Source organism: Chiloscyllium plagiosum, chromosome 38, assembly GCF_004010195.1.
Source record: "Chiloscyllium plagiosum isolate BGI_BamShark_2017 chromosome 38, ASM401019v2, whole genome shotgun sequence".
NCBI classification, from domain to species: domain Eukaryota; kingdom Metazoa; phylum Chordata; class Chondrichthyes; order Orectolobiformes; family Hemiscylliidae; genus Chiloscyllium; species Chiloscyllium plagiosum.
In genome coordinates, this window is record NC_057747.1 from 10,768,431 (window position 1) to 10,795,433 (window position 27,003).

General features: G+C 43.1%; 1 protein-coding gene across 3 annotated transcripts in view; it reads left to right on the forward strand.

Annotated features, from left to right (window-relative positions):
* The window catches only part of wdfy4 (WDFY family member 4), a 318,819-nt gene that overhangs the window by 39,843 nt on the left and 251,973 nt on the right, over positions 1-27,003 (forward strand). For all 3 annotated transcript variants that reach the window (XM_043678828.1, XM_043678827.1, XM_043678830.1), the window contains exons 9-13: positions 3,791-4,243; positions 6,315-6,416; positions 16,478-16,668; positions 20,346-20,959; positions 25,476-25,566. In XM_043678828.1, the coding sequence (XP_043534763.1) occupies positions 3,791-4,243; positions 6,315-6,416; positions 16,478-16,668; positions 20,346-20,959; positions 25,476-25,566 (1,451 nt within the window). The remainder of the gene's footprint in view (positions 1-3,790; positions 4,244-6,314; positions 6,417-16,477; positions 16,669-20,345; positions 20,960-25,475; positions 25,567-27,003) is intronic.

A 27,003-nucleotide genomic window follows, 5' to 3' on the forward strand; every position in this document is an offset into this window, starting at 1 on the left:
GTGGGGTGGTAGGTGAGGACCAGTGGGGTTCTGTCCTGGTGGCGGTTGGAGGGGCGGGGCTCAAGGGCGGAGGAGCAGGAAGTGGAAGAGATATGGTGGAGGGCATCGTCGACTACGTCTGGGGGGAAATTGCAGTCCTTGAAAAAGGAGGCCATCTGGGTTGTACTGGTCCTCCTGGGAGCAGATGCGGCGGAGACGAAGGAATTGGGAATATGGGATGGCGTTTTTACAGGGGGCAGAGTGGGAGGAGGTGTAGTCTAGGTAGCTGTGGGAGTCGGTCGGTTTATAGTAAATGTCCGTGTCGATTAGGTCACCCGAGATAGAAATGGAAAGGTCTAGAAAGGGGAGGGAGGAGTCTGAGACGGTCCAGGTGAATTTGAGGTCGGGAATTTGGAAGGTGTTGGTAAAGTGGATGAACGGTTCAACCTCCTCGTGGGAGCACGAGGCAGCGCTGATACAGTCATCGATGTAGCGGAGGAAAAGGGGGGGGTGGTGCCAGTGTAGCTGCGGAAGATGGACTGTTCCACATATCCTACGAAGAGGCAGGCATAGCCTGGGCCCATGCGGGTGCCCATGGCTACTCCTTTGGTTTGCAAACGGACCCCATCACCAGGGATATATTTGCATTCTGCTTTTCTGTTAACCAATTCTCATTCCAGTTTTGTCACTCCATATTAGGGGGGATATTATTAAACTGGAGAGGGTTCAGAAGAGATTTACCAGGATGTTGCTAGGAGTGGAGGGTTAGAGCTATAAGGAGAGGCTGGATAGGCTGGGACCTTTTTCACTGGAGCATATAGGAAATTGAACTTCTAGAGGTCTGTTAAAATCTTGAGGGTATGGGTAAGGTGAATGGTAGGTATCTTTTCCCTTTGGGTGGTGTTTTTTGAAGACTCGGGGGCATATTATTAAGCTGAGAGGAGAAAGATTAAAAAAGACACGAGGGGCAACTTTTTTTACAAAGGGTGGTTTGTGTGTGGAATGAACTTCCAGAGGATGTGGTGAATGTCTGTACAGTTACAACATTTAAAAGACATTTGGATACATACATGAATAAGAAATGTTTGGAAGAATATGGCCCAAAAGTAAGCAGGTAGGATTAGTTTAGTTTGGGATTGTGGACTGGTTGGACTGAAGAGTCTAAGCCATGTGACTCCACTACATTTCCCCCCAATTGCATCCCCTCTAATTTAATTTACCAACTTCTTGTGGATGTAAGTTTGCTCGCTGAACTGGAAGGTTTGTTTTCAGATGTTTCGTCATCATACTAGGTAACATCATCAGTGAGCCTCCGGTGAAGCTCTGGTGTTAGTGCCCCGCTTTCTATTTGTGTTTAGGTTTTCTTGGCTCAGCAATGTCACTTCCTGTGGTAATGTCAATTCCTGTTCGTTTTCTCAGAGGGTGATAAATGGGGTCCAAGTCAATGTGTTTGTTAGATTAGATTAGATTACTTACAGTGTGGAAACAGGCCCTTCGGCCCAACAAGTCCACACCGACCCGCCGAAGCGCAACCCACCCATACCCCTACATTTACCCCTTATTACCTAACACTAAGGGCAATTTAGCATGGCCAATTCACCTGGCCCTGCACATCTTTGTGACTGTGGGAGGAAACCGGAGCACCCGGAGGAAACCCACGCAGACACGGGGAGAACGTGCAAACTCCACACAGTCAGTCGCCTGAGTCGGGAATTGAACCCGGGTCTCTGGCGCTGTGAGGCAGCAGTGCTAACCACTGTGCCACCGTGCCGCCCACCACTCTGTTGTCAGAGTTCCGGTTAGAATGCCATGCTTCTAGGCATTCTCATGTATTTCTCGGTTTGGCTTGTGCTAGGATGGATGTATTGCCCCAGTTGAACTGATGTCCTTCCTCATCTGTAGGAAAGGATACCAGTGAGAGTGGGTCATGACTTTTTGTGGCTATTTGGTGTTCATGTATCCTGGTGATTTGTTTTCTGCCTGTTAGTCCAATGTAGCATTTGTCACAATTCTTGTAAGGTATTTTGTAAATGACATCTGTTTTGTTTGTTGTCTGTATGGGGTCTTTCAAGTTCATTAGCTGCTGTTTTAGTGTGTTGGTGAGTTTGTGGGCTACCGTGATGCTAAGGGGTCCAAGTAGTCTGGCAGTCATTTCCAAGATGTCTTTGATGAAGGAGAGAGTGGCTAGGGTTTTTAGATGTGTTTTGTCTGCAGACTAACCCAAGGAAACCTAAACACATAAATAGAAAGTGGGTCACTAACACCAGTGCTTCACCAGAGGCTCACTGATGATGTTACCTAGTATGGTGACGAAATGTCTGAAAATGAAACTTCCAGCTTAGCGAGCAGACTTGCATCCAGAACCTCAACCTGAGCTACAAATCTTCTCAAAACTCACTAACCTCTTGTGTGGGCCTAATGGGAAGCTTTCAAAAAATCCAAGTACACCACATCTACTGGTTCTTCTTAATCAATGCTCTGCGTAACATCCTCAAAATGCCAAGGGTTCCTGGAGAGTGGTCAGGTCTCTGAACTCTGGCCAATTGACTTGCTTAGTTTAGGGATGTAACGGTTAATCACAATGCCATTACAGTTGTCCCTTTTAAGACCTTTTGGTTCAGGTCAGAGCAAGGAATGAACCTGGGATCTTCTGGATCTGCATCAATGAGAGATAGAGATTAGTGGAACTGCAGGAACAATCAAAATAAAAAACATTTTTACTGAGTAGCTGGAGCAGTGTGTTTTGTTGTTCGGCTTTGCTCAGATCCAAGAGTAGTGGGACCAATCAAGTTTGCAAAAGTCTTGGTTGTTGGCAAATACCATCTTTTATTGAAACATGGTCAATGCTAGTTATGTGCAGGGCAAAACTTCAAACAAGGCTGCATCTCCTAGTGATCGTGATTTTGCATTATTTCCTATCTTAGTTGATTTAATTTCCATATTCACTAACAACTCTTTACACTCCATATCTCAGGCCACTTTGGGTGCTTTTAGTTAAAAATCACACAACACCAGGTTATAGTCCAACAGGTTTATTTGGAAGCACTAGCTTTTGGAACGCTGCTTCTTCATCAGGCAGTGTTCCGAAAGCCAGTGCTTCCAAATGAACCTGTTGGACTATAACCTGGTGTTGTGTGATTTTTAACTTTGTACACCCCAGTCCAACACTGGCTTCTCCAAGTCATGGGTGGTTTTAGTTCTTTTTATCATTTGTATTTGAAAATATTCTTTTTGCCATGCCTCAGTAACAGGAAGCAAGATCTTCTGACGTTTGCATTGTAAGGGTTATTGTGTTTTTTAGTCCAGGCTTTTGTATGTCTTGTGATCTACCTCCATTTCCTGTCACTTCTCTTTGATCCTTGCTCATTAAGTGCTGCCACATCACTATCTTAGTAACTGACACATTTTCACATTGAAGATGGTGGTTCCCTTTGTGTATTGTCTTGCCGTGAACTGTGGAGGCTGGGCGATCTGTTGATTGCGCTTGAAGAAGGCTTCTGAGTTCATAATAAGGTGCAATGTATGTGGCAATTAAAGGATAATGCAAGGCTTAACATTGTCTTCTGTAAACATGTACCCTTAAGTAAAGTTCGACTGTGTTTTACTTGTGTCCCTCTCACTGGTGAGAATAGAATACTTTCAAGGGAGAGTGGATACTCAATGTCACTAGACCATTTGGGATGGGTTGCCCTATTTTTATTTCTAAATTTTTAAATATATATTTATTTTTGTAGCACATTAACTTTTACACAACTGTTGCTTTTCTGTCTCTCACTTTGCTGCAAGTGACTCGCATTTTCTTTATTTCAAGATACAACGGTGAAAAACGTCCAGGCTTTCAAAGTCTTGCAATTTGTATTTCTAAAAACCACCAGTTCCGGCATCTCGTCAATGATCCTGAGCAGTATTAAAAAGATCTGGAGCTGGGACAGAGCCAACTTCTTCCTGCTGGAATGGACACAACAGACACTCTTTCAGTTCGCTGAGGTGATATACCTCAAGTCTCGGCCAGTACAGATTCAATATTTTCAGATGCTGCGGTGTGTTGTTATCGACATGTCTTACATTCCCCACGAAACCTTTTCGAGAGTGCAGGCCATAATCCGAGAGAACCTTTCTCCAGCCTGTGCCCTGCTGGCACTGGAGTGTGTGCTGGACATTGCTAAACATGACCCATTACTCACCATCGTGTTCAGAGAGACCAGGCTCCTGGAAATGCTCCTGACACAGCTTCAGAGATCTGGAAAAATGCTGAGGAAAGCAGGTAACAACTCTCGGATGTTTGAACCTCGGTTTTCAGAGTTAGCAATTTAGAAAATCAGTCTGCCTAGGTGCATTGGATTGCTTGCATTCCAGTAATAATCAGAAGGAAGAAGTATACACATTCATGAGGCCAGATTTTCCATCTGATTAATTTTCAAACTAAAACACAAAGTGGAATCTGAGCTCAGTTATTAACATTAATTTTGTCTTCTTGATTTGCTTTGAATTATTAATTGGGTTGCAGTGAAAGGATTGTGGTGTTTTGACCCACTGGTTCTAGAGCTAACTTGGTGAGTGCAGACTGACTGTTGGAAAACCCAAATGGTAGCATTTACAGTCCTACCTCTGTCCTGCATTCCCTTCCAATGATCCTTTACAGGATTTCAGTCTTGCTGATTTTACCCTGACCGTTTTTATCTGAGGAATCAGAAAATTAGTTGATTGGAATGGGCAAGATTTCAGGATAGTTCAAGAGTTGTGGCTCAGTGGTTAGCACTGCTGCCTCACAGTGCCAGGGACCCAGGTTCGATTTCACCTTCGGGTGACTGTCTGTATGGAGTTTGCACATTCTCCCCATATCTGTGTGCATTTCCTCTGGGTGCTCCAGGTTCCTCCCACAGTCCAAAGAGGTGCAGATTTGGTGGATTAGCCATGGCAAATACATAGTCCCAGGGATAGGGTAGGCAGTCGGTTTGGGTGGGATGCTCTTTGGAAAGTCAGTATGGACTCAATGGGCAGAATGACCTGCTTCTACAACTGTAGGGATTCTAGAATGATCTCCGGGCACAGCTAGGTATTCAGAAACACACTTTTCCTTTCTGATCCCAGCTGATGGTACTAATAGCCGAACCTGAGCCCAGGATGAAATCTGGCTTGATAGATCAGATTTTATTTTTGTTAATCACGGAGGTGGATAGTCACAGGAGGCTGCAGATTTTCCTTAAACAGAACATACATTTATTGCACAAAAGAACAATCTTTAAAAAAGTTATCTAAACACAGAGGACAGTTAACAAGATTCAAAAGTCATGGCAAAGCAAAGCTTTAACCCATCTTCCATTACAGAGACTCCGGTTGAGAACGTTTGCATGCCTAACGCAACTCCTGAGTCTACTTAACTGAGCCCTGACAGCGTCTTTGCCATGGACTGTGGAGACCTTTCTGCTGACATGAACTTTTTCACAAAATCTTGGACCAAAACCTTACTCAAGGGGTTGATCTGTATGTTCGTTCTCCGTTCTAATAACCCCCTGATTTCTGATTAAACTCTCGTGATTGGAAGTTTCACAATCTAAACCCTTCTGCTGAGCTAATTGGTTCTAGGGCTGCCCCAAATAATCTCTTTTGGGAGAGAAACTAAACTTCCTTCTAACCTCTTTAGAACTGAATGAAAACCTTGTTCAAAACTAGATTTTTCTGAACTGAAAACAAAGGTGTGTTTACCCTGATGAGGGGCTTATGCCCGAAACATCGATTCTCCTGCTCCTCGGATGGCCTGCTGTGCTTTTCCAGCACCATACTTTTCGACTCTTGACTCTCCAGAATCTGCAGTCCTCACCTTCTCCTTGCATGTTTACCCTACTTATCACAAACACGGCAGATAAAACTTCTTTCTGTTAGCTCTGCAGAGGGCCACGGGTCCTGTCCTGTTAAAATCTTCAATTTAAGTCACCCTTCTGGAAGGATTGTCTGGCCTTTGTTTTGTTTTGGAAAAAATCGCAAACCCCTCACTGACAATAACCAACACTCACCTGTCTCTATTCAATACAGATTCTGAAAGTAATATTAATAAACCGCTTATCATAAATTCTCTTTTGAATGCTTTCATTTGTTAGTTATAAAGGTATCTGTGATGGGGAACATTGATGACTGGAAAAGCAGTGTTAAGGATTTAATGACAGGCATATGAAGTTTGGGAAAAACATCAGCACAGTGCTAGGAATAATGCAACCAAAATTCGCAAACCTATTCCTGCGATTAATCAGGATCATAACAATTTTGTTAATTTCCAATAAATGCATAAGGGTTGGCTTTGGATTTGGTCATTTTGTTGTTCTTGGTGTTTCCTGCAGGGAACAAGGCACCGTCCAATAAGCAGCAGCACCAGAGGGAAGTCTCGTGCCTGATGTTACAAGTTGTGGCCGTTCTGCTTCAAGGCTCTGTGAAAAACATTGGTGCGTCAATGTGACATTCTTCATCTTGGGGATCCATATTGGAATGGCTGCCCTTTCTGTAGAGCGTTGGCCCCCAGCCAGTGGCACGCACATCCAATGAAAGAATAGTTAATAAAATGCACTGGCTGATAAAATCAGTATACTGGCTGGGGGGGGCCAATGCCCTGCTCATCCCTAATTGCCCTTGAGAAAGTGATGGTCACCTACCTTCCTTGGACTGTAGCAGTCCATAACGTGTAGGGAAGCCCACACTTCTGTTAGGAAGAGAGTTCCTGTTTTGGTCCCAATGCCAATGCAGGAATAGCAATGTAGTGGTTTGTGATTTGGATTAGTAGTTTGGAGGTGAACTTGGAAGGTGGTGGTGATCCCACACATCTGCTGCTGTTGCCCTTTTGTGTGGTAAAGATCACAGTTTAGAAAGTGCTGGTGAATGACTCTGGATGAGTTACTGCAGTGCATCTTGTAGACCGTATACACTGCTGCCATGTACATTGAAGGGAGTGAATGTTGAAGGAGACGGATGGGGTGCCAATCAATTCGGCTGTTTTATCCTGGATGATATTGAGCTGCTTGAGTGTTGTTAGAGCTGCATCCATTTGGACAATTAGAAGGTACTCCATAACACTCCTGACTTTTGTTTTACTCTTCCATGGCATGTTGGTTGGGCCAACACTAATTGCCATCGCTAGGGCAGTTAAGAGCTAACCATATTTCTGTGGGTCTGGAGTCACATGTAGGTCAGACCAGGTAAGGATGTTGGATTTCAATCCTGAAATGACGTTATTGAACCAGATGGTTTTAAAAAAATTTATAACAATTTTATTAATGGTTACATGGTCACCATTTGATGAGCTTTTAATTTCAGACTTTTATTGAATAAAAAATTCTGCCATAATGGGATTTAAACCCATGTTTCCCAGAACATTTCCAACTGATTTCTGGAACACTGCAACAATAACATTGCTGTGATGTTTTTACCACCTCTCCCCTGATCTTAGTATCTCTCACTTCCTTTGAAAGGTTCCATAAAAACCTATCATTGTGAACCTTGCCTGTCTCTATCACCTTTGGTTGTTTGATGTCAAACCTTGTTTGTGAATCACTCCTCTGAAACATGGTGGAATGTTTTAAGGCGGCTACATAAGTGCTGCTTTATTCCCCTATCCCAGCTTTTTACCCATAGCCCAGCAAACAAAGCCTCTTCAAGTGCGGCACGGTGGCTCAGTGGTTAGCACTGCTGCCTCACAGCGCCAGGGACCAAGGTTCGATTCCAGCCTCGGACAATTGTCTGTGTGGAGTTTGCACATTTTCCCCGTGTCTGTGTGGGTTTCCTCCGGGTGCTCCAGTTTCCTCCCACAGTCCAAAGATGTGCAGGTTAGGGGAATTGGCCATGCTAAATTGCCCATAGGGTTCAGGAACGTGTAAGTTAGGTGCATTAGTCAGGGGAAATGTAGAGTAATGGGGAATGGATTTGGGTGGGATACTCTTCAGAGGGTCGGTGTGGACTTGTTGGGCCGAAAGGCCAGTTTCCACACTGTAGGGATTCTATATTCTGTTCTTTCTCTATAATCTATGAAATGTTCCTTTATAATCTGCTTCTTCTATCCTCTCGAGTAACATGTTTCAGATCTTGATAGCTCCAGCTGCAGAAATTTCTCCTCATTTTGTCTATCACCCTTTTTCTAATGTTTTGAAATCTACAATCTCTCACTGCTAACACATTTGCCATCAAAAACCTGTTTTTTGTCCCCGCCCTCATTTGTTCCATTGAAATGTATAGCAAGCATTTTCATGGGAATTTAATATGGAAAAGGGTAAATAAAGTGAGCATTCGTTCGCTAGAGAGTGAGAATGGAGGGTTAATAGCAGATAAGGAAATACCAGATGAAACAAACAAATATTTTGCTCCTGGCTTCGTGAAAAGCATAGATCTAATGGCCGTAAATCAGGGGGTGAAAGGAGGCGAGAAATGTGGTGAAATTACAGTCTCCAGGGAAGTGATACTGAGCGAACTGAGAAGCTGGGGGCTGACAATTCAAGTGGACTTCATCTTTGGGTCTTAAGGGGTAGCTAATGAGGGAGCAGATGTTGGTGTTAATCTTCTGTTATTCTCTAGATTCTGGTAAGTTCCACTGGACTGGAAAGTAGCAAATATAATTCCTCTACTCAAGAAGGGAGGGAGACCCCAAATTAGGAAACTATAGGCCAATTAGCTTGACATCAGTTGTGAGAAAGGTAGTAAAATCAATCATTTAAGGAGTCTGCAGCTGGTCACTGGGAAAAACCCAAGGTAATCAGGAATTATCGGTGTGGTTTTGTGAAAGATAAATGGTGGTACTCAACTCATTCAACAGATCTTTGAATGAATGGCATGTATTGTGGATAAACGGGAACCCATTGATGTACTATACTTGGATTTCCAAAAGGCATCAGGCAACAAAAGGTTAATCTGTAAAGTAGGAGCACATGATCCAAGGGGTGACAAATTAATCTAGATAGAAGATTAAAAACTGAAAGAACTGTGGATGCTGGAAACCAGAAGCACAAACAGAAATTGTTGGCAAAAGCTTGACAGGCCTGGTAGCATTGGTGGAGAGAAATCAGAGTTAATGTTTCAGATCCAGTGACCCTTCCTCAGAACTGATGGTAGCCAGGAAAATGCTGTTTTGGATGCAGAATGCAAGGTGGGGGAAGGGTGGAAGGCAGGAGAATCAACATTTCGAGCATAAGCTCTTCATCAGGAATGAGGGGGTGGCTCAAGGGGACTGAGAGATAAATGGAAAGGGAGTGGGGCTGGAAAGAAAATAGCTAGGAATGGAATAGGTAGATGAAGGTGGGAGTGCTGGTGACAGGTCAGAAAGGGGGGGGTGGAGTGGATAGGTGGAAGAATGCCAATGCAGGAATAGCAATGTAGTGGTTTGTGATTTGGATTAGTAGTTTGGAGGTGAACTTGGAAGGTGGTGGTGATCCCACACATCTGCTGCTGTTGCCCTTTTGTGTGGTAAAGATCACAGTTTAGAAAGTGCTGGTGAATGACTCTGGATGAGTTACTGCAGTGCATCTTGTAGACCGTATACACTGCTGCCATGTACATTGAAGAGAGTGAATGTTGAAGGAGACGGATGGGGTGCCAATCAATTCGGCTGTTTTATCCTGGATGATAGCTATTGAGCTATCACATTCCCAGCTATCTTGCCCCCCAGCCCCACCCCCCACTTATCTCTCAGCACCCTTGAGTCACCACCTCATTCCTGATGAAGAGCTTATGCTCGAAACATTGACTCTCCAGCTCCTTGGATGCTGCCTGACTGGCTGTGCTTTTCTAGCGCTACACTTCTCGACTCTGATCTTCAGCATCTGCAGTCCTCACTTTTTCCACATGATAACAAGGTCTGGTATGTGAGGTAAGGACATGGGAGAAGCTCAGTCTATATTGATTCTAGAAGGCTGCAGAGTTCCCAAGTGGAAAATGATGTGCAGCACCTGCTGAGCTTTTCCAGCAATTTCTGTTTTTGTTTCTGGAGAGACGATTGGCTGACTGACAGGAAACTGAGTTTATGCATAAATGTGTATTTTTCGGATTGGAATGATGTGGTACATAAGATTGTGCAGCGGCCTGTACTGTGGCCTCAATTTTACAAATTGTATCAATGACTTAGATGAGGGGAGTGAAGGCACCATCACCAATGACAGAAGGATAGATGGGGCATTATGTCATGAAGAGGATGTAGGACGTTTCAGACTGATGTAAGTGAGTGGGCAAAAAGCTAGCAGGTGCAGCATAATATGAAAATGAGAACTTGTTCACTTTAGCAGGGAGAATAAAAAAATTGGATTATTTCAATGGAGAATGACTGCAGAATTCCAAGGCTTAAGTGATCGAGGTGTTTTCGTGCACAAAAGTTAATGTGCAGGAGCAACAATTACGAAAGCTATTGGAATGATATTCTTTAGTATGAAAGGATCTAAACATTAAAGTAAGAATATCATTCTTAAGTTATACAGGCACCAACGAGACCACATCTTAAATACTGTATTCAGTTTTAGCCACTTTGAACACAATGGCAACTTTTACTAAATTGATACCTGGGGTGGGTGTGATGTTCATTGAGGAAATGTTAAACAGACTGGGCTTATTTTCACTAGAATTTGATAGTCTAAGGAGTGACTTAAAGTATATAAGATTCTGAATGGGGGCTTTTTGCAGCACAGTGGTAGTGTCCCTACCTCTGAGCCAGCAGGCCCGGGGTTCAAGCCCCGCCTGCTCCAGACATGTCATAATATTTCTGAACAGGCTGATTGAAACCTAGTGAAAATACCTAAAGGGTTATGAATGGTCTTGATAAGGTAGGTTAGTCCAGAACTCACTTATGGACAGATGAGGGAGATTCTTTTTTTCTGACTGTTGGGGAAATTTGGAACTCTGCCTGCCTCGGTCATTAAATATTTTTAGGATGGCAGTAGATAGCTTCTTGTTTGGCAGGGTGAAGGATAGGAGTCGATGGCAATATGGAATTTGAAACACTGAACAGATCAACCATGATTTTATCGAATGGCAGAGGAGACGTGAATTTGAAGAGCTTACTTCTCCCAATTTGCATGTTTGTGTTATTTTGAATAACCGTATTCTCTTCTCTTCCTCTTTTCGTGAGCTTAACTGCATTTGTATCAACCAGAAGAGTGGCTCAATTTTTGTGTTCCCAAGCAACCCATAGATGTATCTCACTGAATGACAACCCAGAATTTAGTCAGGATCACAAACAGTGTAAATTCAAAATGTCTCACAGGGTACATGTCCATGGAAGTTGACCATGGGGTTTATAGAGTCAAAGTCATACAGCACGGAAACAGACCCTTCAGTTCAACCACTGTATGCCGACCATGTTCCCAAACTAAACTAGTCCCACCTACCTGCGCTTGGCCCATATCACTCCATACATGTCACTCACAGGAAATAGAGTCATAGAGATGTACAGTACGTAAACAGACCCTTTGGTTCAACTCGTCCATGCGGACCAGATATCTCAACCTAATCTAGTCCCATTTACTAGCAGTTGACCCATATCCCTCTTAAACCCTTCCTATTCATATACCCATCCAGATGCTTTTTAAATGTTGTAATTGTACTAGCCTCCGCCACTTCCTTAAGGGGGGGTAGGTATAGGACAGATGTTAGGGGTAGGTTCTTTACTCAGCGAGTCGTGAGTTCATGGAATGCCCTGCCAGTAGCAGTGGTGGACTCTCCCTCATTATGGGCATTTAAGCGGGCATTGGATAGGCATATGGAGGATAGTGGGCTAGTGTAGGTTAGGTGGGCTTGGATCGGCGCAACATCGAGGGCCGAAGGGCCTGTACTGTGCTGTATTCTTCTATGTTCTATGTTCTATGTTCTATGTTCCTCTGGCAGCACCATTCCAGACACGCACCACCCTCTGTGAAAAAGTTGAGCCCTTGGGCCCCTTTTAAATTTTTTCCCTCTCACCCTAAACTTATACCCTCTAGTTTGGACTCCAACACCCAGGGAAAAGACATTGACTATTAACCCTATCCATGCCCCTCATGATTTTATAAATCTCTATAAGGTCATCCCTCAGCCTCCGATGCCCCAGGGAAAACAGCCCCAGCCTATTCAACCTCTCCCCATAGCTCAAATCCTTCAACCCTTGCAACATCCTTGTAAACCTTTTCTGAACCCTTTCAAGTTTCACAACATCCTTCCGATAGGCGGGAGACCAGATTTGCACACAATATTCCAAAAGTGGCCTAACCAATGGCAGCACAATGCTCAGTAGTTAGCACTGCTGCCTCACGTCACCAGGGACCCAGGTTCGATTCCAGCCTTGAGTGACTGTGCAAACTCCACATAGACATTCTCCCCATGTCTGCGTGGGTTTCCTCTGGGTGCACCGGTTTCCTCACACAATCCAAAGATGTACAGCTTAAGTGAATTGGCTATGCTAAATTGCCCATAGTGTTCAGGGATGTGTAGGTTAGGAGCATTAGTCAGGGAAAATGTAGAGTAATAGGGTAGGGGAATGGGTCTGGGTGGGTTACTCTTTGGAGGGTTGGTGTGGACTTGTTGGGCCAAATGGCCTGCTTCCACACTGTAGAAATTCTATGATCAATGTCCTGTATAGCTGCAATATGACCTCCCAAATGCCATATTTAATGCTCTATCCAATAAAGAAAAAGCATACCAAATGCCTCCTTCACTATCCTATCTACCTGCGACTCTACTTTGAAGGAACTGTGAACCTTGACTCCCAAGTTTTCTTTGTTCAGCAACACTCCCCAGGACCTTACCATTAAGTGTATAAGTCCTGCTCTGATTTGTTTTTCTAAAATGCAGCACCTCGCATTTATCTAAATTAAAATCCATCTGCCATTCTTCAGCCCATTGGCCCATTTGATCAAAATCCTTTTGTACTCTGAGGTAACCTTCATCGCTGTCCACTAAGTCTCTGATTTTGGTGTCTGCAAACTTACTAACTATACCTCCTATGTTCACATCCAAATCATTTATATAAATGACGAAAAGCAGTGGATCCAGCACCGATCCTTGTGGCACACCACTGGTCACAGGCCTCCAGTCTGAAAAGCAACCCTCCGTGACCACCCACTGTCTTCTACCTTCAAGCTAGTTCTGTATCCAAATGGCTAGTTCTCCCTGTCTTCCATGAGATCTAACCTTGCTAACCAGTCTACCATGATGAACCTTGTGAAACGCCTTACTGAAGTCCCTATAGATCAGGTCCACCACTCTGCTCTCATTAATCATCTTCGTTACTTCTTCAAAAAACTTAATCAAGTTTGTGAGACATGATTTCCTTCTCACAAAGCTGTGTTGACTATCCTTAATCAGTCCTTGCCTTTCCAAATACGTGTAAATCCTGTCCCTCAGGACTCCCTCCAACAACTTGCCCACAACTGATGTCAAGCTCGCTGGTCTGCAGTGCCCTGGCTTTTCCTTGTCACCTTTCTTAAATAGTGGCACCACGTTAGCCAACCTCCAGTCTTCCAGCACTTCACCTGTGACTATTGATGATACAAATATCTCAGCAAGGGGCCCAGCAATCACTTCCCACAGAGTTCCAAGGTACACCTGGTCAGGGCCCGGGGATTTATCCACTTTTATGTGATTTAAGACATCCAGCACCACCACTCCTGTAATATGGACATTTTTCAAGATGGCACCGCCTATATCCCAACGTTCTATATCTTCCATATCCTTCAACCACAGTAATCACTGATGCAAAATACACGTTTAGTATTTCTCCCATCTCCTATGGCTCCATACAAAGGCTGCCTTGCGATCGATGAGAGGCCCTATTCTCTCCCTAGTTACGCTTTTGTCCTGAATGTATTTATAAAAACCCTTTAGATTCTCCATAACCCTATATGCTAAAACTATCTCATGTCCCCCTTTTGCCCTCCTGATTTCCCTCTTAAGTTGACTCCTACTGCCTTTACACTCAATCTCTGCTGTCTATACCTGACATGTGCTTCATTCTTTTTCTTAACCAAAACCTCAATTTCTCCAGTCATCCAGCATTCCCTAAACTCACCAGACTTTCCTTTCATCCTAACAGGAATATACTATCTCTGGGCTCTTGTTATCTCATTTCTGAAGGCTTCCCATTTTCAAGCTGTCCCTTTACCTGCGAACATCTGCCCCCAATCAGCTTTTGAAAGTTCTTGCCTAATGCCCTCAAAATTGGCCTTCCTCCAATTTAACATTTCAACTTTTAGATCTGATCTATCCTTTTCCATCACTATTTTAAAACTAATAGAATTATGGTTGCTGGCCCCAAAGTACTCCCCCACTGACATCTCAGTCACCTGCCCTGCCTTATTTCCCAAGAATAGGTCAAGTTTTGCACCTTCTCTCCAAGGTACATCCACATATCGAACCAGAAAGTATTCTTGTACACACTTAACAAATTCTTCTTCATCTAAACCCTTCACACTATGGCAGTCCTAGTCCATGTTTGGAAAGTTAAAATCCCCTACCATAATCACCCTATTATTCTCACAGATAACTGAGATCTCCTTACAAATTTGTTTCTCAATTTCCCTCTGACTATTGGGGGGTCTATAATACAATCCCAATAAGGGATTCCTTTTTTCTTTCTCCATTCCACTCAAATAACTTCCCTTGATGTATTCCCAGGAATGTCCGCCCTCAGTACAGCCGTAATGCTATCCCTTATCAAAAATGCCTCTTCCCCTCCTCTCTTGCAACCCCCCCCCCCCCTTTCTATCCTTCCTATAACATTTGTATCCTGGAACATTAAGCTGCCAGTCCTGTCCATCCCTGAGCCATGTTTCTGTAATTGCTATGATATCCCAATCCCATGTTCCTAATCACGCCCTGGGTTCATCTGCCTTCCCTGTTAGGCCTCTTGCATTGAAATAAATGCAGTTTAATTTATCAGACCTACCTTGTTCTCTGCCTGCCCTGACAATTTGACTCACTTCTTTTCCCAACTGTACCAGTCTTGGATTGATCTCTTTCCTCACTAGAGAGTCCCCTATCACAGTCAATTGTTTGGAACCTGATGTACCCCTCATCATATTAGAGCCATTCTCAGTACCTGAAACTTGGCTGTTCATGCTACATTCCCCTGAGAATCCATCACCCCCTACGTTTTCCAAAACAGCATACTTGTTTGAGATGGGGATAGCCACAGGAATCTCTTGCATTACCTGACTATTCCTCCTACCTTTCCTGGAGTCAACCCATCTACCTGACTGAATCTGCAGCTTTTCTCCCTTTCTATAACTGCCATCCATCCATCACACCCCAAGCTCCCGTAAATTCCTTATTGCCTCTAACTGCCGCTCCACGTGATCCATGCGATCTGATAGGATTCACAACCAAAGACACTTCCTGCAGGCATTATCATCAGTAGCATGGAAACTCTCCCTAAACTCCAACATGTGACAGGAAGAGCGCATCACTAAATGCTATCTTTGGTCCTTCACAATCTTCAGATCCAGAAAATAGCCCCGTTTTATTGCTGTAAAAAAAAAACAGTGCTCCATGTTAACTTAATACTTATGGTTTATATTTTTAAAATTTAATCAAGAGACAGATCTCAATAAAACATATAATCAGGAAAGAATCCACTCTATTCACTATTGTAGATTTATGGCAAGGTTACACTTAAAAATATGGACTTACCTGCTCCTGTGCTGTGAGCTCTCCCATACAGGTTCCTCCAAGGTCAGTTGTGAATTTCACTGTTTGTTAATTTTTCCTACATGCACTCCGATGTCGAGTGATACTTGAACTCTAACACAAAGGCAGTTACTGTGCAGATTCACTGCTGTGTCAGTTAGCAATGTCGGTTTCTTTCTCTGACCGTGTGGTCACTGCCTTTGTCTGTCCTCCTCCTCTTTAAAATGCCATTGTTATAATTTTTTGTTCCCCAAAGTTCCAGTACAATGCCTCGGTATATCAAACAGTAATTACTGTTCCTGAAATTCGAGGATATCACCTCCAATACCTAAAATACCTCAAAACAGGAGCAGATCTTACAGCCACAATTTTTTTTCCTGTACTCCACCTTCGATTACCCAGAATCCTTAATGTCAAAGTTCTTGTCTTGAAAAAAATGAATTATCCATGGCTCTGTTGGTCTTTCACCAGGTAATATCTCCCCTCTGTGGGCAAGTGATTGACTTTTGCCAGTTGTGTGTGTGTACATTTGGTTCTGATGTAATGTGATGTAATAGTTGCACTCTCATGTGATCTCGCTTTATAGGATAATCACGCAATTGCCACACAATTTAAACTAATGGAGTTGGAATTGTGTTATAGCCCATTCAGGTAAGAAAAGTTTGTGTTCGACAAATAACAGTCTAAATTCTTCAATCACGTTAAAGCCAATTTGTGTTGAAGTAACACGAGTTATAGTAGAACTGACTGTACATGTATGTAATTAGCCTGTAACTTTATGGGTTTGTCATTGTAACTACAACCATATCATTAGTGACCTTGCCCTTCATTCTCAAAAGACGCCATGCAAGTCTGACTGACCTTTCCCCTTTCTGTTTAGTGATTCTCCGAGAATATGGGATGGTTCCCTATATCAAGATTTTTCTTGATGACCAGTTCTATCGAAGCCATGCGCTGAGCATCTTGGAGCAGCTATTCATTATGAATGCGGAGGAGTACATGCGAGTAGTCATTGGAGTGTTGTGCTCAGCAACTCAGACGGAATTAGTGCTGAAACTTGACCTTCTGCAGGTATCTCCATTTGAATTTTCCACCTTTGCTTGGATGCAAATGAACAGAATGAGAAAATGCACTGTTTTTCTATCTGCGTCTGACTGAACGTCCCCAGTAATGTGGTAATAAATTTAGGCAACTCTATTTCCTATCCCAGTGGCAACCTTTTAAATGTTGAAACATAGAATGATTAATTTTGCAATGTGAATACGCAAATATTTCAGGCAAAGGAAGATGAACTGAGTCTTTTGGATTCTTTGGGTGTTTTCTGATTGTTAACCAGAGTCAAAAAGTATGGCTCTGGAAAAGTACAGCTGGTTGGGTAGCATCTGAGGAGCAGGAGAATCAACGTTTCAAGCATAAGCTCTTCATCAGGAATGTCCTCCCTTTCCTCTCTGATTGCTAACCAGTATGTTTACTCAAAGGGGAAAGATTTGACCAAACTCTGGCAGAATTTAATTACCTCCCCAGAGGTAAGTTTGGATCAAAACAATACTGCATGTCCTGCCCTCAGAGCTTGGTCATATCTTTTCCTGTCATAATTGATGGACCAAAACCCTTTACCGTTTGCTTGAGAGGGCCTCTCATCCTGCTCGAGGGAGTCAGCCTCAGGGGAAGTTGAGGTTCGTAGTTGGGGGAACATCGATTCCACTTGCCCACTGCTTCTTCTAACCTTCCCTTCCCCCATGTCCTAGAGCAGAAAATCCCATTCCAGCCTTGCCTCACCTGCCTGTGCTCAGCTGTGTCCCTTGCTGATTTGGAGCCACTGGTGGGTGCGATACTGGCTAACATTGCTCCTGGCACCGATCGGTCACAATTGTGCATTGACCATTTCTTGTTCACCTGTTGCTGTGAGGGCAGTGAGGTCAGAGGTGGGAAAGCCAGGCTTTTTGTCCTTGAGGTCATTGATCTTGAAGAAAGGCGAAGGTCAAATGCTTACATCACTGATCTTAAAGTGTTGGGCCTAACCCAAAGGAGGTAACAATGGTGTTCTTGACAGCTGGTGAGACCCCTGTCACCAAGGGTTCAATTCTGTAATCTGGGTGAGAAACTCCTGGATCAGTTGGAAGGTTAATCTCACCTCATGCCACTATTGCTTTGTGAATCAATTTGCGATGAAAATCGGGTTGGGTTTAACACTTAACCTTGCACCCAGTCTTCACTAAGCTAAAATTGCCTTCCATTGAGTGGAATGTAGAATGAATATTTCACCTGATCCAGAGGGTCTCCACCAGGCAGAGTGAGTTAAAGTGACCCAGGATTTTGTTGATTCGCATCCAACCTAAGACATAGGAGTAGAAGTACGCTGTTCAGCCCATCGAATGTGTTCCACCATTCATCGAGAACACAGCTAATCAAATTGCCATGGCCATTGTTATTACACAGAGTTGGTGTGCTCTCTGAGTTGTTCTCACACTTGGTGTGGTTTCAGTTTAGCATGGTTTGGAAGGTAGGGGTGTTCCCAAATAGTGTTGCCTCCATTTTTGTTTGTTTCAATGTGGTTTCTGAACATGCTTCCTCTTCCCTTTTGAACAAATTGCCACTTCTCTCAGGATTGTCCCCTCCACTGCTTCCTGCCCCCACCCCACCCCACTCCCTCACTTGCTCATGGTAAGGTAGAGGGAAGCCCTGAGCAAGAAGGTGGCCAGAGATAAGTCGGAAGAGTTTTTAAGAATTTTATGGCTATGTTTTGTTCAATATGTCTTAGTTTAGCACTTGAGAATATGTGCAGAGTGCAAAACAAGGGATACCTTTACCGTATCAATTCCAACCTTTGTATCAGTCTTTAATAAGGAATCAAAGTTGGAAATAATTAATAGCCTTGAATATAAGCATATAAATTAAATAATAATGGTATCTCCCCAACCCCCCCCCCCCCATCCCATTGTTTCAGGAAAGGGGGTATTTGAGTTTTTGTGACATTGCAATGGTTTGCTGGTCTGCCCATTGTGATTTGGGGTGATTGGTGAACAAAGCGACAGTAATTATTAAACCTGTGCAACCTGCAACATACTCATCCAGAGAGCATCGTAAGTGCACACCGTTGAGTGTGTTACTGGAAAAGCACAGCAGGTCAGGCAGCATCCGACGAGCAGGAGAATCGACATTCCGGGCAAGAGCCCTGCATCAGGGCTGTGAATTAGCACACAGGCTGCAGGGTTTAAGATAACCTCAAAGTTTACAGAGGGTAGGTTTTATGATGCCAGCCAGGAGAGCATTGTATGTTTGGGTCTTGAACTAATGAAGACCTGAATGAGGATTTCAGCATCAAATGAACTCAGACAGATGTGACAAATTAGAGCAATGTTTTAGAGACATGGAAACAGGTCCCTGAGTCATGAAAGGCACAATATAAATGCAAAGCCTTGCTTAAAAGTAGGGGTATTACAAATTTTGCAATGAAAATCCAGCTTAAATTGATATTGTTTGTGGCCTACAGTTTGCATTTTCAGTGCAAGTAAATAAACAGCAGATTATAATTTTACACATATAAATATGTATTTATATGATTAAGCTGATTTATTAGCCTAAATCTAGTGAGTGCATCTAATTTTGATGAATTGTGAGGCAGTCATAATATATAATAAGCGACTGAATTTATTATCTCTGCCCCTCAGGATCTTTATTGTGTTATGTACAAAGTCAGATTGATTTGCTAATATATATTTAGCTGCTAACCCAAAATAAATATCATTATGCCTCCACACTCAAAGGTTGACACGTTGAAAATTGTGTGCTGTATCAAATTACAGGAAGGGAGTTAAATTTGCTTATGCATAACTCAGTTTGTATTTTAGAGATTGAAGCCAGAGGAATATTAAGTCACCAAGGATTAAAATGTAACTGTATTAAGGGCTGTAACAATAAGGTTATCTATGGCCTTTGCTGAAAGATGTCAAAAACATTTGCTTTACTTCTATTTGGTTTTATTAAATCCATCCTCCTCTTAACCTGTAGCTCTCATAAGTACTTGAATGACAATAATGTATTTTGTGTGTTGTTTGTCACCACATTTTCTGAATCTGTCTCCTTGCCCAGGAATAGACCTTTTGACTGGCAGGTGGGTCAGTAATCAAAGAGCTCCAGTTTAAGACAATGGACCAGAAAGAAAGGAGAGCTAATTAGGAGAAATATTCTTGCGTGGCCCGTTGTGATGTGGAAGGGTGGAGGAAGTTTATTCAACACAAACTTTCAATATAAAAAAGAGATGGGGAGTGGATCTCATTGGATACCTCAAAGAGCGAGCATAGGCTTGATGGCTGAAATGGTCTCCTTTCTGTGGTTTAAGATTCTGTAATCAATTTGATACACAGCAGAGGATGGTGTGTGTATGGGATGAGCTGCCACAGGGAGTGGTGGAGGTTGGTACAATTTCAACATGTTAAAAGACATCTGGATGGGTAAGGTTTGAGATTAAAACAGACCAAATGCTGGCCAATGGGACTAGATTAATTTAGGATATCTAGTCAGCATGGACGAGTTAGACCAAAGGGTCTGTTTCCATGCTGTACATCTCTATGACTGCATTTGTTGATCCATAAAATGTTTAGATATTCCTAAATTACATTATGTTTCTCACTGTGTACTGTTTGTCGGCGATAACGTTTTGGATCCTGCTCATCTCTGACTGAGTAACGCACTGTGACAATGTGCACTTCAGTGCTCTAATCTATGTGTCTTTCTTTACGCCGCAGTCCCTCTTAAAAGTGCTGGGAGTTCCTAAAGCTCGGACTGCATTCAGGACCGCCGGAGGATTCAATGCACTGCAGTCAGTGCTGGCAGACATGGAAGGCGCGTTGTGTGATCCACCTTCAGGCAACTGGGCTGCGGTGGATCAGAGTGACATCTGGGACCTCATCCAGACAACTCTGTGTACTCTTACTGTTGTCATGCACTCTGACCCTGTCAATAGTCACTTCTTCAGAACACAGGGCCACTTCGACAAAATGATGGAAGATCTCCGGCTTTTCGGTTGCTTCAGCAGTGAAGGAGGGCCGTTAGAATGCCCACTCGACGTCGACGCCTGCAGAAAGTTTGAGCAGTTCCTGTCTTTAGCTCGTGATTCCACGGAGGCTATGAGACCCCCTTTGAGGAAATGTGTTAAACTTTTCGATTTTCTGGACAGGATGGCCAAAGGCACCTTGTCTTCTCCTTGTCCTACTCAACAAACCAGAGAAGATCTTGCCACAAGTCACAGTGAACCATATGATGAACATGGTGCACCACAGATAACTGGGAGTCATCAGGACACATCTGACCCCATTGCTGAGCCTTCAGAACAACAGCTGAAAATTGATCTGGAAGACAGGTAGGATACTGAAGACTAATGAGCCGTGTTTAGGGCATTAGCAACAGGTAGGGCTTTGAAGATTATTAAACCACTTTTAAAAATCTTCCATTAAAAGCAACAGCTCTGGAAATTACAGAATTCAGTGTAGAACTGTGTAGTTAACATTTAGCTCTCCGCCAGTTCTTAGTGTACATCAATTTAATTCCATAATGCTGCATAAGAGTTATTCTGATCAATGGAGTTATTGAACTGCACATTAATTGTCTGTGGATCTGGTGGATGTTCCTGCTTTAATTGATAATCAATCACTTCTTTATTCACTCTCACTTCCTCCTGCAAACTCTTTCTTTGTAAATGGGATGACCGTATAGAAATTGTGCTCAGCACATTATTCATCATGGGGAGAAAGTGAGGACTGCAGATGCTGGAGATCGGAGGCAGGCAATGGTGATAGGGCGGAGAGGTGGGAAGGAAGATGGACGGGGTAGGACAGGTCATGAGGGTGGTGCCGAGTTGGAAGGTTGGATCTGGGATAAGGTGCGGGGAGGAGAAATGAGGAAATTGGTGAAATCCACATTAATCCCATGTGGTTGGAGGGTCCCATGATGGAAGATGAGGCGTTCTTCCTCCAGGCGTCGAGTGGTTAGGGATTGATGATGGAGGAGGCCCAGCACCTGCATGTCCTTGGCAGAGTGGGAGGGGAGTTAAAGTGTTCGGCCACAGGGTGGTGGGGTTGCTTCGTGCATGTCCATCTTCCTTCCCACCTATCCGCTCCACTCTCCTCTCTGACCTATCACCTTTACCCCCACCTCCATCTTCCTATCACAATCTCAGCTACCTTCCCCCAAGCCCTACCCCCCCTCCCATTTATCTCTCTACCACCATGGCTCACAAGCCTCATTCCTGATGAAGGGCTTATACCTGAAATGCCAATTCTCCTGCTCCTTGGATGCTGCCTGACCTGATGTGCTTTTGGAGCACCACACTCTCGACATTATTCATCATTCTGTACGAGAAACTTCTTCCGATTTGGTGGTTTATTATGCTGATTTTTCAAAAAACTTACCAGCCTGGAGCTGTCTCATTTGAGATTGATGCTCCAGCCTTTTTCAATCAGACCCCTGTTCTGTAATAAATTCTGAGCTTCATAAAATGAAATGATATGGCTACATGAATCCTCTTGTTGGGGAATATTAAAACTACACAAAGCACGGACTCAATTTCTTCATTTAATAAGACTCCAGTTCATCCTTGTAAGGAACTTCCCAGGCTCATCTCTGAAGATTTGTTCTTTGCGATGAGTGGTAAGCTAAACTGAATTCTGATTCAATTTGACATTGGCAGTTTGGATTGTTCAGAGTCACTGGACTTTAGATTCTCAAACTGGCTCTTGTTGGAAACTTTGCCGCTCTAAAAGAAAGGACTCACTGAGGCTACTGTCTCAAACTGCGTGCTCTGCACCCCCCCACCCCCAAAAGAATAGGACTCATGTAAGAGTCTGGAAGTCTGAATAATTTGGACAAAAGCTTGATTACACAAAGGTTGGAATGTTTATTTGTAAACTTTTACACCTCAAAGTGATTGTGCACTGGACTGGTTCATTATTTGATCAAATGGCTATGAATTGTTTATGCGAGTGATGTATAATCATTCACAATCCTCAAACTTGAGGCCTTGCAGTTATACTGTTACTTTGATATTGATACAGAATTGACAGCCCAGGTAACTGAGTGCACAGTGAGATTCTGTGTTGTTGTACCTCTCCAGACTTGGTTTCTGACACATTGCCTTCTCCAGTGTCCTGACCAATTCTAATTCCATATTAAAGTCAGGTCTACCGTGGGGTCAGTGAAGTAGACTTTACTAAAGCCATAAGATGTAGAAGCAGAACATAGAACATAGAACATTACAGCGCAGTACAGGCCCTTCAGCCCTCGATGTTGCGCCGACCTGTGAGACCAATCTGAAGCCCATCTATCCTACACTATTCCATATGTCTATCCAATGACATTTAAATACCCTTAAAGTTGGCAAGTCTACTACAGGTTTCAGGCAGTGCGTTCCATGCTCCAACTACTCTTTGGGAAAAGAAACAGCAAGTAGGCCATTGAGTCTGCTGTGTTATCCAATAACATGGCTAATCTGATAATCGTTAACTCCACTTCCTTGCCTTTTCCTCATAACCCTTTATTCTCCAATGGATCAAAAATGACCTCTGCCTTGACTGACAACATAACTAAAGTATGACTAATGGACATCATTGGAACTGTTTGGATCCATGTCCCAGTTCTATGCCATCTGACTTTGTTGTTGCACAACTGCTTACTCACAGGCCCAGTAGCTATTTGTAGAGTACTGTAAAGTTCACAGAACCACAGAATTGTTACAACGTAGGAGGCCATTCAGCCTCATGACTTAGTGTCATTCCAGTTCCTCATACTCATGCAGATTGAATGATTATTTAAGTAGAAACCGTGCCCCCTTCAATGCCTCTACTGACTTTGACTCCAACACAGTGCATTCCGAACCATTCATTGTGTGAAGAAATTATTTCGTATTTACAAACTGAATTTTTTGAATCTGTGTTCTCCTGTCCTTGATACTTTTACTAGCAGGAACAGTTTCTCCTTACCTATTCTATCCAGCTCCCTCAAAATTATGAAAGCTTCTATCAGCTCTCCTGTTGGTCGCCTTCTCCCTGAGGAGAAAAATCACCGTTTCTCCAGTTTTTCATCATCACTAATTCCTGCCATCGCTGGAATCATTCTCATAAACCTCTTTTGCTGTCTCTCTGCTGTCCCTCCAATCAATCCTTCCTGCAGTGTACATAGCACTGCAGCTGAGGTCTAACAAGTGTCTTATCCAAATACAGCATCACCTCCTTGCTCTAATACTCTGCCTCGTTAATAAAACCCAGTATACTGTATGTATTGTTAATGGCTCACTCCACCTGTTCTGCCCCATTGACTGATCTGCACATGTATACACTCACATCCCCCTTACCTCCCCTTTTGAATTATATCCCTTATGTTACATTGACTGTCCATTTTCTTTCTCCCAAAATGCATAACTTCTCACTTCTGCACATTGAACTTCATTTATCAATTAACGCAGACTCCACCAACTCTGCATCCTTTTGAAGTTCTGCACTGTCCTCCACATGGTTTATAATGCTTCTAAGTTTTGTATCATTCAAAAAACTTTGAAATTGCCCTGCATGCCAAGGTCTAACTCATTAACATCTATTTGGAAAAGCTAGGGTCCCAATTCCAATCACTGGGATACTCCACTATAAGCCTTTCTCCTTTGATTCCCATCAATGAATCCATTTTGTCTTCACATTGCTACTGTCCCTTTTTAATTCCACAAGCTATAATCTTCCTCACGTCTGTTGTGTGACTGGATGTCAACGTACACCACATCATCCCTGTTCAAGGGGAACTCCAGCAAATTATTTCAATGCTGTTTCCTCTTTAGAAATCTGTGCTGGTTCTTCCTAGGTAACCCACCTTCTTCCCACTACTAATTCTTGCCCAAACAATTGTTTCTCAAAATTTCCTCACTCTCTGAAGTTCTGGTTTAACCCTTTGCTCCATAAGTTGCAGCACCAAAACAGTTTTGCTGGATTGTATCACTCTGTTGTTTTACTGGGTCAGTCAGCTGCTGTGTGTCTTTCTTTACACCAGTAATTAACCTTCCGAAGTACTTCATTGTCAGCAAAGTGCTTTGGGAAATTCTGAAGCTGTGAGAGGCGCAACATAAATGCACCTTTCTGTTATTGCATGAAACTGAACACTTTGACTTTAAAAGTTTCTTTACTGGAGTACTTTAGTCAAATAATTAAATATCTTTGGAGATTTAAGAATGCTACCTGAGAGATATAGTTAACTAGGAATGATGATAATTCCGGTTGCAGATTAATGTCCTGCCCTCGTGTTGGAAGATTGACTGTACAGGTTATACATGCCATACTGAAAGATTTTTGTGTGGCTTATTCCATAAAGGTAAAATCACCATAGTCTTACCAGACCATAGGGCATGCTCTCCCATCAAAGAGAGATGAGTGGTGGTGATTTAACCTGAGGGACACCACACTTCAGGTGAGGGGAGAGTTTGGGAAGGAGAGTCTTTCATGGCAATCTCAGCCCTGTAGGAATTGAACCCACACTGGGGGGCATCACTCTGCATCACAAACCATCCATTCAGCCAACAGCACTATTCTGCAAGTCTGCCATTAAACATTGAATGGCCAACCAAAACTGCCCAGTTTTCCACTCCGACATGGAATGTAGCTCATGCTTTTGGAAAGATCAACTTTGGATTTGGAAAGATCAACTTTGTGAGATTTCATTATTGGCATAGGGGCTCAGTTAGTGGATAGATCAGAGATTGAAGTGGTAGACGTGGTCACACCTGATTTTCTTGATATCTCAGTACTAGATTCTCTCAACTCCCTGGAAACCCATTGTCTTGTATTATTTAAAATGTGCAGCTCATGATATGGATTCTCCAATTTGTGTTTAATTTTGGGAAGGTTTGCTGTGGACTCTGCCCTCGTCCATCCAGGAGCTATTTGCGTTATGATGGATCTCTTACCGAACGTAAGCTGTGAAGGAATACCTCAGGTATCTCTCACTCTCTTTCATTGTGATGTGTATGATCAGAACTGAGAATGAAAACCAGTCATGTTTTAAACTCTTCAGACAAACGCACTGTTTTCCTTCACTTGTCACTCTTGTGAGACAACTGAACTGAATTTCTTTGCTGTAAGAATCCTATTTACATAAAGGCAACAGACCCCATAAAGGATTTAGAGTCATAGAAATGTGCGGACCTTTGGTTCAACTTATTCTTGCCGACCAGATATCCTAAGTTAATCTAGTCCCATTTGCCAGCATTTGGCCCATATCCCTCTAACCTGGGTGGCACGGTGGTTAGCACTGCTGCCTCACAGTACCAAGGGGTGGGTTTCAATTCCAGCTTTGGGTGACTGTCTGTGTGGAGTTTGCGTACTTTCCCCGTGTCTGTGTAGGTTTACTCCAGGTGCTCTGGTTTCCTCCCACAATCCAAAGATGTGCTGGTCAGGTGAATTGGACATGCTAAATTGCCCATAATGTTAGGTGCATTAGTCAGGGGTAAATATAGGGTAGGGGAATGAATCTGGGTGGGTTACCCTTCGGACGGTTGGTGTGGACTTATTGGGCCAAAGAGCCTATTTCCATAATGTATGGAACCTAATCTAATCTAAACCCTTCCTATTCATATACAGTACTCATCCAGATGCTTTTTAAATGCTGAAATTGTACCAGCCTCCACCACTTTCTCTAGCAGCTCATTCCACACACGTAACACCCTTTGGAAGAAAGAGTTGGCTCTTAAATCCCTTTTAAATCTTGCCCCTCTCATCTTAAACCTACACCCTCTAGTTTTGGACTCCCCTACCCCAACAGAAAGACCTTAGCCTCTGATGCTCCAGGGAAAACAGCCCCAGCCTGTTCAGCCTCTCCCTATAGCTCAAACCCTCCAACCTTGGCAATGTCCTTGTAAATCTTCTCTGAACCCTTTTCAAGTTTCACAATTTCCTTCCTATGATATCATGCCTTAAAGATAAAATGATGAGATCAGCTGACCTTAACCTGTATTACTGTTTGGAAAGAAGGATGAAGGCTAATCTTGCATTGGGCAAAATCAGAATTGAATTCAATAGGTTAGATGCGAAAAAAATCTAGTTCCTCTCACAAAGGAATCTCGAAGAAAGAGCTAAAATATTTAGAATCAGAGCTCAGCTGTTTAGGAGTCAAATTAAGAAATATTTTTTCTGTATACAGTAATAGTGAAAACCTGCAAGTGCTGTCCCAGAAGACTATAGTTCAGGATTAATTGGAATTGGAGATTGTCTTGTTTTTATTGAATCAGAATGCCCAGGGATGCAGAATAAAAACATACAAAATAGCGGTGGGTTTGGCCACTCAGTCCATTAAGGGGCCTTGGCATTATTCAACATGGCTAATCCCTTATCTCAATGCCATACTCTCCTCATACCCTTTGACACCTTTAGCCTC